Source organism: Trichogramma pretiosum, unplaced genomic scaffold, assembly GCF_000599845.2.
Source record: "Trichogramma pretiosum strain Unisexual culture from Peru unplaced genomic scaffold, Tpre_2.0 scaffold106, whole genome shotgun sequence".
In the NCBI taxonomy this organism is placed as follows: Eukaryota; Metazoa; Arthropoda; class Insecta; order Hymenoptera; family Trichogrammatidae; genus Trichogramma; species Trichogramma pretiosum.
Window position 1 is genome coordinate 185,804 of NW_019641619.1, and position 18,975 is coordinate 204,778.

At 42.3% G+C, this 18,975-nt stretch overlaps 2 protein-coding genes across 4 annotated transcripts in view; one reads left to right on the forward strand and one right to left on the reverse strand.

The window, feature by feature from the left end:
- The window catches only part of LOC106657189 (ras guanine nucleotide exchange factor P-like), a 42,244-nt gene extending 28,965 nt beyond the window's left edge, over positions 1-13,279 (forward strand). For 2 of the 3 annotated variants that reach the window (XM_014378567.2, XM_014378568.2), the window contains exon 2: positions 12,486-13,279. In XM_014378567.2, coding sequence (XP_014234053.1) covers positions 12,486-12,975 — 490 coding nt within the window. In that variant the 3' untranslated portion in view covers positions 12,976-13,279. Of the gene's footprint in view, positions 1-4,040; positions 4,342-10,961; positions 11,349-12,485 lie in introns of those variants that run through there. The other variant, XM_014378569.2, reaches the window with a different exon arrangement.
- Positions 13,280-14,103: 824 nt separating this feature from the next.
- LOC106656965 (endoplasmic reticulum mannosyl-oligosaccharide 1,2-alpha-mannosidase) lies at positions 14,104-17,610 on the reverse strand. The gene is made up of 9 exons (XM_014378184.2): positions 17,188-17,610; positions 16,617-16,778; positions 16,229-16,532; positions 15,811-15,996; positions 15,203-15,728; positions 14,989-15,115; positions 14,742-14,906; positions 14,489-14,638; positions 14,104-14,400 (listed from the first exon to the last, which is right to left on the reverse strand). Exons 1-9 carry the CDS (start codon positions 17,284-17,286, stop codon positions 14,182-14,184), a joined length of 1,938 nt encoding a protein of 645 aa, XP_014233670.1. The 5' UTR covers positions 17,287-17,610; the 3' UTR covers positions 14,104-14,181.
- Positions 17,611-18,975: the final 1,365 nt, after the last annotated feature.

The following is an 18,975-nucleotide window of genomic DNA, read 5'->3' on the forward strand; positions in this document are numbered from 1 at the left end:
GACTGACGCAATTTCGATAATAATACGTCGAGTCGTTCTTGCGTATGTTCGTGTGTGCGTGCGTCAAATTCAACGTAGTGCCTGTTCGTTTGTGTATACTTCGTGCCGGTGAAGCTTCGAGAGTTCGAGAGATAAGGAGCTGTCATTTATCGATGACTTACTTTACCTCTTCGTATCGAATATTGGACGACCATTATTGACGCATAACGACAAGGTGTTTCTCGCGCGACAAACGAACGCGCTTACACTTTGACAGAGTGAAATTTTGTGTAATTTTTGGCATCTTTATATATAAATACGAACGCACGACGCCGAAATTCTTCTCCCCTGCAAACCTTTTTCTCTCTCTCTCTCTCTCTCTCTCTCTCTCTTGAGCATTGTATAAGCGCCGCTGTACTTATACGCGTGTAAGAGCGAAAAAAAAGGAAGAAGAAAAAAAATTGCACAAGGGCCATGCTATCGTCTCTCTCGGATGTACATAATACTCGCACACAAACGTACATGTATTACGCAGTACTAGTCCTTTTATGCTCTGTACCTTCTCTCTCTCTCTCTACCACCGCCGCTGCACACACACGCGCATACACCCTCGCATGCTCTTGTTTCTCTTCTGCTGCTGCTGCGTCCAGCAGGCCATGGGCTCTCCTTTTATCGGGCCCTTTCAAATGTTTTTCCCTTTTCTCTCTCTTTTTTTTTATCCCGGCTGGACTTATACACACGGTTCGAGCTCGCGTGGACGCGACGCGAAAAAAAGAAGAGAGCGACGATACTCTCCACGAAATTCTTTGCGCTCGGTGTCCGTGTCTGTGTGTGCTAGTATATATTGCAGGCGCGCACTCCTCTCTTTTTTTCGCTGTACCGCGATGTGTATTGTTCGGTTATCGATTTTTTTGTCTGCACTCATTTACGACATATCTTCTCTCTCTTTCAGGCTGCTCTCTTCTTGCGAAAAATCATTCCCGCGCTGTATGTAGGTAGGATGAGAGGGTCCGGTGAAATCCGGTTCACGTGTGCTCGTGTGCGAGTGCAGTCCTTAAACTTCTTTTCTTTTTTTTTCTTTTTTTTTTCATTTTGGAGTCGTTTTTCACGAGAGACGCACTTACGATTGTACGTAAGTACGCGTGGGCGGCGAGTTTTGAAATTAAGATAGGCATCGTCGATGTCTGGTGTGCATAGTCCGTCAAGCGCGCGCGAAAAATTCCCGCGTCGCCGGATCGTTTGTGGCTTTAATTGTTATTATTTTTTTTCGTCATAAAGCAGCAGTGGCATTTGGGATTGATGACTGTACTATAATAACGATATTATAAGGTGCATATGTCAGCTTGCTGTGGCTCACGTGCTTTATTGTTTAGCTTAGAAGAAAGTGTAATACGATTGGAGTCGCAAAATGCGCAAACAATTAATTAATGTAAGCGATTTCGTTGCCATCGACGTGCGCAAAAGTTCTCGGAACGGTTTTTTCATAATAAAATATTTTGTATTTGTATATTTCGCGCTTCTCATTAAATATGCATCATGTACATCTAGCGTATTATTTTGTATTGTACTAATACCGATTTTTTTCTCTGTCTGTTACAGGTGAGTTACTCTAGTTCATCGGTTCGTAATCGCACACGACACGTGCGTGCGGTGTTCCATAACTGTCGTTATCTATTTATTATGACGTATGTATAACGTAAGTGTGTATATGTTTTGAGAAATAGTACAAAAAAAAAAGAAAATGATTACACGATAAGAATTGCTCTTCTGATCGTTTTCTCCTGCATCAATTTTGTAAAAGTATTATACTATGATTATATATCTCTCGTGTGTGTAAGGTAGAGCAGTACAATCATTGGTGTTTGTTTACGCACACTCGACTACTTTAAAAACAATAAACTCTTTTTTTCTGCACGTAAACGTTATTTTATACTTCTATATATTAAATGCACGTATGACTCTCACTGGACACGCGAGCTCTTTTTTTTGTTGTCAACGCCTCCTAAAAATATAATTCACGTGTCTCGAGCTAATTTTTTTTCGCTTCATCACGCACAAAATTGACTCATCCGTCGTAAAACAAAGTCGTAAATCATAATTATTATCAAAATTAATATATTGGAGGCGATGATTAGCCAAAATGCTCCTCCCCCGTTGAGAAACCAAAAGAAGGGTACACAGAGTATTTCAACGATTCGTGCAAATTTAATGTCAATTAGTGCGAAACATCGAGCACCGTCAAGAGTCGAGCTGAGCCGTCAGTCAAACACATTATACCTTAATTGAATTATATCGTACGAACCTCGACGAATCCTCACGTATGCAAACACAGTACGTATCGTAAGCGGTGTCCAAAAATAAATGGGTGCACTTGACGGACTATGTGTTAATGGGCAGGGAGTTAATAGTTCGAGTCACACTTATTTGTATATGGACAAAAGTCAACCCTACATAACGTATCGTCGTTCTCTTTAACGACGTTTCGTGAATGTAATACACCATGTTAAAGACTTGTCCTTCATCTTTGCACGGCAATCACGTATAATTATCTCGTATGTAATAATATAATATCGTGTCCACCGACGATGTCGAACATCGTCGGCTCTTATCGCACACCCCTTCCTCGTATACAGACGTGTAGAATTTTAATGGAGTCTCGGAACACATCTACATATCATTTTTATACACATAATAATACTGCACACACGTTCAAGCTTGATGCGAGTGTGTGCGATATATGATGTAATTGTGATATATGGTGACACTCGAGGCTCTCCTTGACAGTGCGAAATAAGCTTTTGGCGATCGTGTGTATACACCGACGAGCGATGGAATCTTATTAAACTTCGTTATCGGTGCTCTCGGTCGTGTGATACGAACGTCGCAATTATTATTGCTATTATTTTTGCCGTCATTTCAATCGACTTCGGACGTACTACACGATTGAATTTCAAACGCGACTGCACCGCTCAAGAGCTCGGATTATTGTAATACGCGCGACAGACGTTACAATAACAATAATGTAAGTACGTTGCGGCCTTTTGGATATTTTTTAATTCGCAGAAAAGAAATATATTACTTTTCGTTTATAATGTATACGACGAGCGAAAAAAAAGTCGTCGAACGGAGCGCAATTGAATCTCGGGCGCGATTTTATCGCCGGCTCACGAGAGCCTTTTTCGACGTCACGCCTCCGCGACGACGACCAACTCTGGAATGCACTTTGAAGCGCGCTGCTGGCCAGAAAGCGACCTGCGCCACATTCCAGTACACGCCGTACAGGTATTTTTTTAATGCAATTTTCGATCGAATATATCCAAAAATAAACCGGTCGTGACCGATCTTTTTTATTTTCTCTTTTTCTCTCTCTGTCTCTCTCTCTCTTTCTCTCTCTATTTATTTTTCTATTATAAAATCCATCGATTAGGATAAAAATTTCATCATTGTGACTGTCGACGTTAAAACGATTGATTTTCGTCTCGTGAATACGTTAATGAAATCGACAGGTAGAGATTTCTAAGCTTTCTCGGTCCATCGCTCATCTTCTGCGTATACGAGTGTAAAAATTTGAAAAAAAACCCATCGGCTTCACTCGACTCCTCTCGAATCCTCCCAAAAATCCAGTTAATATCAGAGATCGTCGCGACGTTATTACAGCGTATACATATACCCGGCGCTACTGCATTTTTTGACATTCCAAAAAGAAGGAACAAGAAAATGAAGAAAAGGAAGAATAAGAAGAATCAAGCGGCGCACTACCGATATGCTACCTATATCTATATTATACCACCGCAATATAAATTCGCGAATGTGTATAATACGTATAATATAATAAACTTACACAGTCGAGCGCAGAGGCGAGTCAGCCGCTGTGCAAAAAAGGAGGGGGGGTATACACCGTTCCACGTGTATGTGGAAAGGAGCTGCTGCCGCAGCTTCGGACTGCCTATATATTATAATGTGCCTCTGCCCTGCCTCATGCCTGCGACTCTGACTGTTGCTGCTGGGAACTCACTTTGGAGTGCCGTGCAAAGCCAAAGTGCCGGTAGTGTAGCGCGAGACTCGCGCGCGTACAGACAGACACGATACTCGTGGTGGTTTATATCGTATCTTTTGTCTGACTTTTCGTTTGTTTCATACACACACCGATACACACAAATAAACACGTTATTTTGAAGTAAATTGATTATACATTTGTGGGTGTTGTTCTATTGCATCTGAATTGCCGAGTGTATTCAAGTTCTGTGTGCTGTTACTTTCTTTTCTACGTATATATAATTCACCGTTGCACGCTATATAGTTTATTGTTGTTGTTGCAAGATATTGTATGTCAAAAAACTTGGACAACTCGTCATGCATCTCGTACGTGTTGTTTTGAGTATTATCTCCAAATTATGTTTATTATGATTCAAACTCGTGTGCATATCTGGTGTGTGATCATTGGCTATAATTGTTCTCATGTGTGTATATCAGTAGATTAAATATCAGTTTTATTTCTCAGTTTTTGAGTGCATTAAATTTACATCATAAATCGTTTGCTCGTGGTATACGCGTATTTGTATCTACAAAAAATAATTGCTAGCAATTCTTCGCGTCATTCGGGTCTCTCGTTCATTCATCGATACGCTCAGATACTTCTCTCTGCCTGTGTATCAATCGAAATCTGGATCACACGAGTGGGATTGTCCAAGGCTGTGTGTATACATGCACACACAAACTCGCGTATGCCACAGTAATAATAACTGTACCGCCAATTAGATGCGAAATTTAATGTACTCGTATACACACTTATAATACGAAGATACGAAATTGCTGTAAAAAAACCATATTCGACGGAGGATCTCTGCCGTGCTGTGTTAATGTTTGTATATATGCGGCATCTCTCGATGTGTTCTATCGCAATCATCAGACGTACACACATACGCGCGCGCGTGAGTGTGTGCGTTTGTATATATCATCTGGCCAGTAATAGAGCGAGGAAGAAAGTGTAACGTAATATTCAATAATACGGCGTGTACGTACGTACGTGTGGTTTTATAAGGCCGCGCGCGATGCAGACAGAACCCCGTTGCATTATTATAGTATAGGTACAGCCGGAAAAATCACTCCCGACTCTCGTGTGTGCATTTAACACGCGTCTCTGCGGTGGTGGTATCGCATTTCCATCGCTATCTCTCTCTCTCTCTCTCTCTCTCTCTGAATTGATGAATCTTTATGCGTTGTGTCCTGTGCTCGCGCGTGGGCGAGGAGGGACTTTTTATAATTGATTTACAGCGAAAAAAAGGGGGTGGACGAACTCGAGCTTTGCAGCACTTCAGACGAGCTACGATGAACGTTCACGGGGATACGTACAATAAAATCCAATCAATGCTTCTACTAGAGAGACTTAGATGACGGGCTTATATATTATTATATACGCACACAGGGACAAATGTCATAAAGCTCCACTTACTTAAAAAAGTCAAGTACGTTCAATTATCTCAATTTAACTACTGCCTCGTCGTGGAACGTAATCGTTCGACGTATTGAACGTACGCGTGCGTGGGTGTGTGCGTCGTATCACGCGAGCACATTCTTGACTGAAATTTTCAAAGCCTCGATCCTCTCTGACTCGAAACTGCGAAACAAAGAGAACCCGAAATTTTATTTTTTTGCGCCTTAAAGAACGCGCGTAAGAGAGACCATGTGCTCATCGGGGCACGACAAAGACGTAGACGGCGTCGAGCGTATATAATAATACTGCCTTGCGAGCGGAAAAGGGGGGCTCTTCACGAGCCAGCGATTTTCCACGCGCCGAGAGTTTCGTTGACCCGTACGTATAGTAGTAGAAGTAGGCAGGCACCGACACCGTACATTAAAACTTATGCTATAACACTACTGAAGCCGCCCACGCAGTATGTAGTGCTGTTACCGCGTGCGTATCGTATCGTATCTTACCTGGGCGCGCGCGTGCGTGCGTACGAGATATCGCGTTTTCAAAAGTTTCAAACCGTAGAGAGAGATAAAGAGCCGAGAAGAGAGAAAAAAAAAGTTACGCGATGCACGCGACAGTAGTGTAAAGAGTATCGAGCCTCGTGGACGTACCACCTATACGCGTGAAGTTTCATTCGGCATTACATTGTTAGAAAAATCGTCGTGGTCGTCATCATGAACGTACGGTACAGCGACATAAAGTACGACTGGATCTACGACGATGAGTATTATCCAGCCGCGATCGAGGATGGCAGTAATAGACAGCAGCAGAAGGGTCACAGTACCGACAATAGCTTCGACAGGTGAGAGAGAGACAAAGAGCTGACTTTTTCGGGTCTTTTTATTGGGCTGTGAAAAATAAAACGTACGTATCATCATCGCGCGATTATTGGTTTATATACTAATTTATAGTGCGTGGCACGCGCGCTACGTGGCGCCGTCGTTACACTCGCTATCATTATCGAGCAGCTTAGTGTACTTATTATGGCCGGATAATGAATACCCAGCAAATCTATTCTTTCTTTTCTTTTCTTCAAATTGTTCCGAAACAAATTTACAAAAACAAATTCGGCCACGCGCGTTCTTTTTATACCTTCAAAAATACCTTTTGTGCGCCGTACGCGTAAAATTTTTCAACTCTCTCTTTCGGATCGATGATCACCACCTTCGCGCGCACCTCCCAACACCTTGCCTATATACCCGTGTATATATCTGTCTGTGTCTGTGTGTGGGGGGCACTTATGCACGCGTCGTAGCAGTATCAGCAGCTCATACCCACACACACACACACAGCTCTCCCGAGTGTATAAGGAGCGATTAGGCTTCCTTACGAGACTATAATACATGTATACACGAGAGGGGTTCGTTTTAGCGTAGTGCGGTGCGACTTGTATACACATATATCGGAGCTAGTGCGTGCGAAACGAGGAGGAAGACGTACACGCAGACGTACGCCGCGTGTATTTAAGTCGAAAAATGTGCATATAAACGCGGGCATAGTACGCAGCGGTCTATATACGGTAATATTATACCTGTACGGTCGTTCGTCTTCCATCCTCGTGCCTCGCTACTCGCTCTGCGGTTTTTCGTGTGTGTATGCAGTTTATGCGTTGCTTGCACAGTGCGAGCGGCAGCGAAGTATTATTTAACTTCGTCGCGTCGCGCAGTCGAGCTTCGACGTACAATATAATATACCTTTTTGCCAAGACGACGACGAGAATTCCTCGAGTTCGAATAACTAGATAAACGAGCGCTTCGCAGTTTTCGTCGAAATAACGACAATCGACCAATTTTTTTTCTCTTCTCTTTATATATTATTATTTTATTCGATTCAGCCAAGAGGAACGGATCCTGCTGGGTTACGGTGCCGTACGATCGGTACGTCGCGTCGCGGCTTAAAAACCGTGCGATTTTACCTTTGCGCCGCGGCGACGAGTCTGTCTCTCTCTTTCTCTTTCGCGCGTGAGACACTACCGGCCAGAGAGAAAGGAGTTATTTTTTTGTTTCAAGTTCAACATTCGTTTCCTGTGTTTGCCAAGCAAGACGTGAAAATTGACCGTACACAGCTTGTGCCTGTGTGCCCGAAGTTAAAACTTGCAGCCAGAGCTCGCGACTTTTTTCACTTACCTCTACATAAGTTTTTTTTTTATTTTTCATGCTTAATCTCTTCGTCAGAATCGGCGGCGGCAATCGGCGATCCTCGATATCTCTTGGTCTTCTCGCGCATTAATACGACGCGAGGACATGAAATTCCAATAATTCCGGTGATTTGCATATTATACAGGCGCATATATACACGTATAATGTGAATTATTTCACGAATCATCGCTTAATCCCTGGCAATAAAATGAAAAATAAATAAATCGGATTTATAAGGGCGCGCGCGGCGCAGTCATTCGTCTCTGATGCATGGAGAGACGGAGAGAGAGAGAGAGAGAAAGAAGCGCAATCTCATGCAGTTCTTCTCTCTTTCTCTCTCTCTCTCTCTCGCTCTGGCATTATATATTATCGCGGTTCAGTATCAGAGCAGCAGCAGCAGCAGCAGCAGCAAAAAAAAAAAAATCCTCCCACGTTGCGTGAAGAAGGAGAGTCTGCATAAATTATCCAGGAGAGAGAGAGAGAGAGAGAAATAATCTCTCTCTACTCTCTTGCTCTTTCTTTGACTTATAATGCACGCAGAAAGGGGGGGTCCATCGTAAAAGTCGCGTGGGCTGCCTTCGTATATATAGAGGCATGCTCTTCTCTTGACTCTCTCGTCGAGGAGGTGAAAAAAGTATATATTCAACGCACCTTCATGTGCACATTTCTCCGAGTCTGCGCGCGTGCGTGCACAACTCTGAAGTTAAAGGAAGAGAAAGAAGTCCGAAAAACGACGAGACACACACAGCGATAGAGAAAGAAAGAAAGAAAGAAAGAAAGAGAGGTCGTGAAAGTTCAGCGGGTGTCTTTCAACCCGTTTGGCCGGTTTATTATTCCTCTTCTTATTTTTTCACTCCTCTCTTTAGCCGTTTCATTTTTTTCGTCAAATATTTTTCCGCTCGTATGTATGTATGTCCACGCGTTCGATGATACATCCTCTTTGCCTGCGTTATCGCTAGTAGCAGATTGGAAAACTGTCGAAGCTCCTCATAACGCTTCGAGGCTTTTCAAGTTCATCAAACTTAAGTGATTTTCCGTGTAATAGAGCGGACACGCGCGCACGCGCCAAAAGACAGCTTCTGAGTACACACGCGGACCGTACGTGCGACCAGTCCCCCGAGGCTCCGAGTCTCTCATTTTTGTCGTTGTGTACCACACACACACACACACACAGACCGACGACAACAAAAAAACGACGGCGACTCCGAACGAAGTAATTAGAATTTTACTTTATTAGTTTCTGCCGCCAGAGACACACGTGCGCGCGCGCGCGTCCGTTTTTCGAAAACCTGTTGATCCCGAACGAGAAAAAAAAACATCGGGATGATTCACGATTCAGGAATTTCTGAATATCATTATAACACGCGGGAGGACGAAAAAAAAATCACTTATAGATCCAGGGCCTATTATACAATCATTGTTGTATATCATTGAATCAACATCCATCGTTTCTACAAATTACCCGTACACACCCCGTCGACAATGGGCATATCATTGCTGCGCACGCGCGTGTCTGCTGTACGTGTGCGCGAGCGTTTAAACTTAAGCTCATTTATTTATCCTCGGCACAGAGCCGTGAGAAAGGCGCGCGGCAAAAGTGCACGGCGTATTTAATGCACACGATACACGGTATACGTGGTATAGACGTCCCCGCGGCAAAATCTCCATATACCTCTATACGAACTCGAACTCGCGAGTGTACACATTAATGAAACGTTTTGCAAAAAGGCTCTGTGCACTGCACACACACAAATATGGGTACGTGACTATAGAGAGATGTGTTACGCTATTGCGTGTCTTATGTATACGTCGTGTTTATTACGCTCGATAGATACATATATAAACGTTACTTATAAACGAGCTCCTCGCGTGAATTCATGAACTCATCGTATAATAATATACGTAAGTTACGAGCTCGCGAGCAGTTTTTCTCGAGTTTTTGAAAAGTCGTAAAAATTAATTACTGTGCGTACTTCGTACGTTGTGTATATTGCAAGGCTCGGGAAAATTTCGGCGACTCGTGCTACGTTGCATATACTTCGCTGTAAGAGCGACTGTATTACGATGTACAGGAGCAGCTGTTGCCACTGCTACTGGCATCTCTCTCCTGATCCTTACAGCATTCCTTCTTTCTTTTGTAATAAAGTGCGCTAACATCGTGGAGCTGGTTCGGGGGGAAATCGCGTGTATAATATTTCGTCATTATTGTTAGACACTGCGGTTGAGCCCAAAAAATAGTTTTTTTTTTTACCAAATGATTCTAATCTCTGCGTTGCGTCATTGACAATGAAGATTTCGATCAAAGTTATATTTATTTATTGCCTGAAATCGATACAGTATATGTGTGTATCCTCGAAAACGTCACACACGCGCGATAAATTGCCTTAAATATATATATTTTTTTTTCACGTCGAACTCGAGCTGCCGCTGTCGCACAGAGAAACGGAAACTACCTGCGGGTCGCTCCTTTTGTGCGTAACAAACTTCGTGCCGAGACATACGTATACGTATCATACGACGCTTTGTTGCGGGGTGAAGAATGAAGAAGGCAAAGAAAAAAAGGAACGATTGATTTTCGGCCCAGATTTTTCTCGTGACTTTGCGGTGAAAAAAGAAGTCAGTCATCCTTGGCTTCTTTTTCTTTTTTATTTCTTTCGCGTTTCGACGTATAATATTCAGAGATCCGCGAGCATAAACCTACGCGTGCGCTTCATTTTTTTTTTGAGACAGAGTAGTTAAATTATCCACGACGTAGGTCGTAAAAAAAAATGAGAATGATAATAACTCGTGTGTGTATCGCACGACGTTTTTTATATACGATACGTACCCGAGCTTTTGTCCAGACAACGTCTCTGGATAGCGAATACGAGAGTCGAGTTGAGGCAGTACTGAGAGATTAGGTTTCGAGTAGAGATCGTGTCTCTCTATATATAATATGCAACTCGCTCTGTGCGTCTATCTCGTGTCTGCCGAGTCGTAGCTGACAATTTTAAACTCACCGCACGAAGTAAAAAAAAAAAGAAGAACTGGCGATCTGAGCAAGCAGTGGGACTGGCGTAATTGAAAGAGTCAAGATGAACACATCGAATATGGTTTTTTACAGCAGAGTGTCGTACTTGAAAAGTATACATTTGCTAATGTATGTCTGTGTGGGTGACTGTGTATTGAGATTTGATGTGTAGGAACCGAGCATATTATGTACTAGATATCGAGGCGCAAAGACTCCCTTCTTTCTCTTGTTAATATTTTAATTTTCCATTGACATCTTTGCCCATCGATGCCTCCGTATATAATATGCCTCGATCGCTCCTCTCCTCATAAATCACCAAATTAACAATCGTCTCTCCCTCTTTGATCCGGAAAAATCACAGTCGAGCTGATGTGGCTCGCGGCTCAGTACCATGAGGCTATCATCGCGACAGCAGCACGCCAGAAAGAGGACCATCCCGCGTGACAGCCGTCAGAAGCAACAGGCGGCAGCGGCCCGACGGCCAATCGTTATGGAAAGATAATCTCGATGAGAAAAAAACAACAACAACATCCAACGAGCATTAGAAAGATCTCAAAACAGACAAAGGCAGCTGTCGTTTGAAATATCGTATTTATGTGTTGATCGCAAGTTTATAAATACTACCACTCCCCCGTACAAAGAAAGAAAGGAAAAAAAAATACAAAATGGGTCTGAGCGAGCACATGTATCAGCCGACCCTGACTCGCGAGGAGATGGCTCGCATGCCACCCTGTAGGCTAACCAAATGGTACGTATATCATAATAGTTGTGCGACGAGAATGTATAAATCATCGTGTACACACAAATGCTTCAATTACAAAGCTGTTTTTTTCTCGATTAGTCGAGAGCAGCTCATCGATGACGATGAGTTTTGTGTTTTTTTTTTCACGCGTAATACGCCCTCGATATTTTTGTTTTGTGGATCGACACAAAAAAAGTGTCCCCTACCTTATCCCCGCGCTCGTCTCGTTTATACCGATAAAAGTAAGAGGAACGTCTCCGAGAAATTCTAAGAATAAGTTAAAAGACTGCTAATGCATACACGTATTGCGTAAAAGCTCTCTTTTATCGAAGCGTGCTGAAGTTTGAACAATATAATTTATCGCCTCGTCGTATCTAAGACTCTCTAAGGCACTTCACTTGGCTTTTATTGAATAAAATTTTTTAACAAACACAGACGCTGGGCGACTATATACACATTAGCTCGAATCCAATTAAAATCATTTTCGTCTCCCGCCCACGACGACGACGACAACGACGACGACGAAAGGGACAAATGACAATTGACGAGTTCACGCGCTCGACTAGGCACGCGCCAAATAATCCTTTGGACACACGACAAGACGTCGATTTATTCTAACGTCGTCTTGGGCGATCTAGTCGTACGTCAATTTAGTCCGTGCTCATTTCACGTCAAATATACACATTGAACCGAAATGACACGCGTACATACACTTACGATCTCTAATCATGCATCGCCGCGTGTAATGAGCTCATGTTTACATCGACGTCGAACAATCCATAGTGACGCCAAGCGTACACACGCATCATGGAGATTATAATATTATGTGTCTTTCAACTAGGCGCACTGGAAAATCGTGGGATATTAAACGATGCATTAGGTGTATATAAATGTCGAGAGAGCAAAACTGGAGCAATTTAGATTACATGCGATTGCGACTGTTGCGTGAGAATAAAAAACATACTTGAATCTTTCGCGTCGTGTAAACAATATAAAGAGCAATTTAACTTTGACAAGATCTACCTCGTTTAGCATTGAGATAAATTCAAAACATATACGACACTCGAACGATATACGTACAAAAGTAAAACCTATTAACGATGATTAATAATACTAATCTATGTTTTTTTTCCATTCCCACAGTGTTATGACAACCACCACAGACCCGTCGATCACGCTGCAGGACGAGCAGCGGCAGACGGGCAAAATCACACCGTCGTCCCCGCGCTCGAATAACTCCACGACGGAGTCGTCGAAGAGCATGGGTGGCGGCAGCGGTGGTGGCAGCGACTCGTCGCCCCGCGACTCCGCCAGCACCAAGTCCGAGGAGCTCGAGGTGCCCGTGCTGAAGTCGACCCTGCCGATGCCCCAGTCGGTCATCACTCGGGTGCCCACGGCGGCGGGCGATCACGTGGACAGCGTCGCCAAGCTGAAGAACAACCTGAACGGCGGCGGCGGCGGCGAGGATCCGAGCGTGGAGAAGTTGCACGCGGCGGCGGGAGAGCACAACGGTCTGGGGGCTGCCGCCGGCGGTGGCGAGGACGAGGAGGAGCGCGTGGACCTCAACGACATACCCTTCATCGTCAATTGCCTGTACGTGACGCAACAGTGCTGCGAGTGCAGCATCATGTGAGAGAGAAACACACACACACACACATACAGACAGTGCGCGCGAGAAAGAGCAGGCAAACAAATGTTAATCGTTTTCACACGGATTTATTGTACAATAGTTGAAAAAAGAAGAAGTCTAATATAATATTTTATATTTTATAAAAATATAAAAAAATCTAGATAAATTTAAGTTTAATGAAAAAAAAGTAAGAACGTTCGTCGCGCTCCACAGCGTGTATAGCTTATTTTTATACATACAAGAATATTTTATACCTATAAATATTTATATATTTAAGTGAAATACAATAAGAAGCTTATTAAGTACAGAGAGAGACCTTTTGAATTTACAAACCTTTGATACTCTTATTTTTTACCATTTCCTAAACATGTTCTTCCTTCTCGTACCTGTTTATTTGACAAAATTAAAGAGAGATTTCAAATGATATATTTTGTTGTTGAAAAAATAAGTAAAATAGCTGCCATTGATTTTATTATCTTACGTTTATTCTCACACTTTTTTTTCAATGTTTCGGCATAACTAAGATTCATTCGAGATTTGGTTATTACAATACAGGACATTACACCATTATAAACCTACCATGGGGAAGTCATCGCATTTATTTTCTAAAAATAAATACAAAAATTAAAAACGCTGACAAATTTCACTAAACAATTAATATGACACACATCTTAAAAAATGTATAAATTAGTACTAAAATCATAATGCAGAAACGAATAAGTAACTGTATTAATGACGGACAGACACACACTTTTAATTACAATCGAGGCTCATACGAAGCCTATAGTCACCTAATAAATCGTTGATAAAAAAAGTTATTTTAAAAATTGCATACTGTTGACACCACACCCTTCTCACAACTTCATCAATACGTTCAACAAATTTTTTATAAACAAGACTAGCATCGTGTAAGACTATCTATACGCGTTACGTTTACTTATTTATAATGATATTCATGATTTTGCTATCGAAAAATTGAAGCTCTCTTACACACACACAAAAAGAGCAATCATCGTCGGATGTTCTTTTTCGCGTTACTATTACGCCCGCACGTTTATAGAAATATAAATTCTAAAATGCAAAATTTCTATCACAAATATAATTGAATCATTTCGCGAATGTCTCAATGTTTTTTTTCTCTTATTCATTTACAATTGCCAACAATTTTTTTTTCTCGCGTCACCTCTCGTCTAAGACATTATTATATCATTACGATTCGTAGATGGGCAACGGATGGCCCTCGGAATTGAACACCCACTTGTCGAGGCTTATCAGCTGCCTCGAGTCGTCGAACAGCAGATACAAATACTTGAGGGTCTCGGCGAACCAGAAGCTCTCGGTCAAGTCGCGGGGTCGCGTGTTGTGGATATTTTTCACGTTACTAATACTCGTGTAGCCGTGCTCCACTTTCGTGTAGTTCTCGAAGGACTAGAGCGAAAAAATAAAAATATCGATTAAACAACAATGAAATTGATTCTGCGTCATTGCGATTGATGTAATGTATCGTAATGTATACCTGGAATATTCTCCATCCCCAATCCTGGTAAGTCTTGTTGCCGGTAAAGTAATACATATAGTACAGACTCTCGATGAATTCAGGCCGCAATAAATTGTGAGCGTCGTTCGTTCTAACGTACATGTCTCGATGGTTTGCGTCATCGGTTTTCTAATGGATCGAGACAGAGAGAAAGAATTTGAAATTAAGCAATTACGAAACGTCCGTATACATGAATATAAGAGTCTCCTCGTCGTCTAATGAATATTCCTACCTGCATATTGAAGTAAGTGAGCTCGGCCGCCAAACCAGTCGGATGGATGAGGTAAGTTTGGTAACAAGTTTTCAGCAGCTCGTCGGCCAGGGTCAGATGATCCTTGGGTAAGCCGTTGTGTACGCCCAGTGCCAGCGTTCCGCTCAAGTAGCAGGTCAAATGATCCTATTATTGAATTATAAAAATTCGTTCACTGACGTAATAATCGATGGAATTTCTAATTGATCAACGGGAGAAAGGAGCTTACCATTTTTGGTTTTAGATCGCGAGTCGTGCCCAAGAGCTCAGCTGTAAACCAGTACTTGTTAACGGCTGTTTTCTTGATCAGATGTTTCTCCGTACCCGCGATTCCTTGCAGATAGTCGTCTTTCAAACTTGAAATGGATAAAAATAGAGAAAAATAAATTTTAATCTCACAAAACCATCGAGAGTAAAATTAATTTATCCTAACGTATCCTTACTAAGTCAATCGTTTGCCGGTCTGTATCCACTGCTTCAACAAGTACTCGTAATAGCTGTCACCCCTCGCTCCCATCGTGATGACCGCGTACTCTCTGAACATGCCCGTATTCGCGTTGATGAATATCGGCACCAATCCGTCGTACTTCTCCAGCCTGTGCACGTGCTCGGACACTTTGGACGCGGAATCCTCGAATCTGCTCATGCCGCTGCTGCGACTCAGATCTCTGAACTCCAGCTGGATCGAGGTGATCTCGCTGGTGCTGCTGTCGGGGCCCCACTTGGGCGGGTGGGCGCTGCGGGCGCCGAGATTCACGTCCGAGTAGGGTACGCCGGAGGGCGTGTTGAAGGCGGGCAGCATGCGGTCGCCGAGATCGATGGCTTTGTTGAGGAACATCGTGTCGCCGGACAGATGGTAGGCCGACAGCAGTCCTCCGAGTACTCGGATGGTGACCTCGAACAGATTGACGTCCCTGTTTTGTTTGAAGTTCAAGCTGTCCTTGACCCAATTTCGAGCTTCGTCGAATTCTAAGGACGACAGACACAGAAATTTTAATAAAACATTTGCTCACCCGTGACTGAAAATTATTTAATTTTCTTGTAGTATTACCTTCGTTCAAACCCATCATATACATTGTATCCAGAGCGTCGACGATGCTCAATCCCAATCCGAACCATTCGTGAAATCCTTTGGATATTGGCTTGACGTTGTCCTTACCCCAGGCGAATTTTTTGTATCCGGTCCAGGAGTGCTTGAAAGCCGCCACGACTGCTCGTTGCCTGTCATTTTGCGGGCCTGCAAGAGAAGATTAGAATCTTAAAATAGACATTTTCAAGCTAATTATAGTCGGAGTTTTTCGAGACCTCGACTTTTGAAAAATAATTGCGCGTGAGTCGAAACATCATTTTTTCCGCGTTGCATGCAATTTTTTTTACATTATGTTCAGCGTAAAATTTTCGCGAGCTTAGTCAGCGCAAATTATTAAGAAAAATTCGCGTCGAGACAATTGATTATCGATTAAAATTACCATCAAATTTGAGCGGCTCGATTTTATGCTTCGGTGGCTCGTGAATCTGATTGCCGTCGATTTGATTGGCTTCGGGCTGAAACTCGGGCCCTTCGATGACTTCGACCTGCTGCTGATTATCCGCGTTCTTGGATTTCTCATTATTTTCCGCGATTTCATTTTTTTCCTTATACTTTTCTGCTTTATCTACCTCTTCGTGTTTTTGTATTAATCGTTCTCTAATACTTTTTAATAATGCTTGCGTATCATCCAATTGTTTCTCTTCTTCAATCTTCTTGATATTTTCTAATAATTCATCTGCCCCCTGTATAAAAATAAATACGATTATAATCGATCTAATGATAACTTACTTGAAAATAAAGTAGAAATATTATATCTAATCATTTACCTTCGGTAGCTGGGCATCGTTTTTAGCGCTATCATAGTCAATCTCGTCGATTCCTGCATGAGTCTGAGATTTTCCAGGCATCAAATATACGATGAGAATTATAAAAGTTATCACAGAGAAGTATAAAATATTTCGTTGAAATCTAGAGAGCTGGTTCCATTGCTGCAAATTAAAAGCAGTGATCAACAAAATTTGCCATGATTTTAGATTTATACGCTAGGCACTCAAATAGATGGCTAATAATTTTTCGCGCAGGTCACTTAAAATTCTGATCCGATAACGTAATTTTTGAATGAAAATTTAAACGAATATAAACGCGTTATGGATGTCCATATGGAATAGATTATAAAGTTTTAGCAGCAAACGAATCATTTGCAAAATGTTGTCAACATAATTTTTATCAAAGCTCTTATACGACGCGCACCAATTATATCGAAAAATGCATCTCCCTTCTATGCGCTATCAAAGGACTCTCGATTCCCGCATAATTTCGCCTCGTTCAAAGTCACGAACGCAGCCAATTATTCAAAAAGATTCTATCGACACGAAAAAATAAACGATATCAACTCACCCTCCACAAGCTGCGCGAGGTCGGCTTGCTGCTGATGAAAGCCGGCGGGCCAAGACCGAGGTCGAGGCTAATGTATTCGGTCCTCGCCGTGGGATACATGATAATGACAACAACAACGAGGCAGCAGCACGTAGCAGCGCCAGAGGAGTCGTCATTCGATCCGCTTCGTCAGCTGTTTTTTCCTCACCGCGTCGTCGTCGCCGACGTCGAGCATCCGCAGCGTCGTCGTCTGGCTCCGGATTTATTCTCGCACATAATCAGCTGGGATGTAAACTGCAGGCACCGGACACGATACACCCTTCGCACGCGCGCGAGCACTTATGGAAGCTTGATTATGCACTGGGACAACACAACACGTAAAACTGGCCACGCATCTTATGCTGTGTGGCTGGCTGGATGTATGCGACTTTGTTGCCGTATATACACTCGGTGTAATATGTTATACCGTTGGTAACGCGCCGCCAGCGAGACAGTGTGTATAGGTTTTGGAGTCAATCGCGCATGAGCGTAGGAAACGAGTTTGAAAGTTGGCGGCACTGCGCGGCGAGACGCTCTTTGCGCGAATTACGAAGACCTCGGCTGTGGCACGTTAGAATAATGAATTTGAACTTCATTGGTAAACACACTTCTCTAGGCTATGCATCATATTTAATCGGCGTCTTTTAAGGACGTTGGGGACCTTTGGGTCAAGATGGGCCACGAAGTTGAAACTTCGGAAATTAATAGTTAAGAACCCTTATAATTTTCTCCCGAAATTTCAGCTTCGTTTTTCGAGTTAAATTTTGTCAATTTTAATTTAAAAAAGTACACTTAAAAATAAAGTACAAGAAGTACAAGTTAAGTATAAAAGTACACTTTTTAATACGGCTATCATATAGAAGCGCGCAAAATATTTCACACGATTTCAAGTATAACTTGTGCTAATAATAAGCAAGCGATTTTCGTAAAGATAGTGAAAAATATCTTTAATTTTAGGCGAATATTTCTGCGTGTGATCATCCGTGCAAAGCGTCGTCCGGCGACGAATCCGATGTCAGTCTCCATAGCCCTGTTTCTAAACAATTAAAGAGAGAACAAGAAAATTTCGATCAGAAGACTGAAGAAGAAAAATTGGAGAGCTCGGTAGAAAATATCGATTAGAAGATCGAAGAAGGAGAAAATTTGGAGATGTCGGCAGGAGATAAAATTAAGATTGAAAGATTAAAGTGTAGACTAGAAAACATCAATTCGAGGAGATCGCAATTTGATAATATTGCATATGGAAATACACAGAAATTACGACTGATAGCTGATTTTGTTAATGTCATCAACAGGCTAAACTATTTTGTGTATATTTAAATCTAAGCGAAGCTGTCACGATCATTAAATCATTCGTCGACTGCGGATTTTTCGCCATGTCGGTGGATCTGGACACCTCATGGTACGACGAAAATGCATTGGACACAAGAAATTTAAAACAATGTAAGCTAATTAATGGCAAATCGTTCTACGACCTCATGAAGTTACCACTCTACAAAGCACGGGATCAATACGGCGTGAAGGACTTTATGATATCGATCAAAAATATTGGTTGGTTCCACGGATAGGTTGCCGAAAAATTCGAGGCAAGGCTGGGTGCGATACTGTTGAGATCCATTTTGCAAAGATCGGCAATAATAATAATTCAGGTTTCCCAGCTCGTTTGTTCGAGAGGCAGATCGCAGGAAATTATTATTCTTAATTTGTTTAAAACACTGTGTACAGCCGAGATCAAAGGATTGACAATGAATTTGTTTGCAATAGAGGCGC

Bases quoted from the DNA above. Each gene is read 5' to 3' on its own strand.
- LOC106656965 (XM_014378184.2), bottom strand. From the start codon at position 17,286: ATGTATCCCACGGCGAGGACCGAATACATTAGCCTCGACCTCGGTCTT. The intron at 16,779-17,187 runs GTGAGTTGATAT...TTTAATTTGCAG, and splicing joins CCTCGCGCAGCTTGTGGAGG to CAATGGAACCAGCTCTCTAG. The intron at 14,639-14,741 runs GTAGGAATATTC...TCGATCCATTAG, and splicing joins TCACTTACTTCAATATGCAG to AAAACCGATGACGCAAACCA.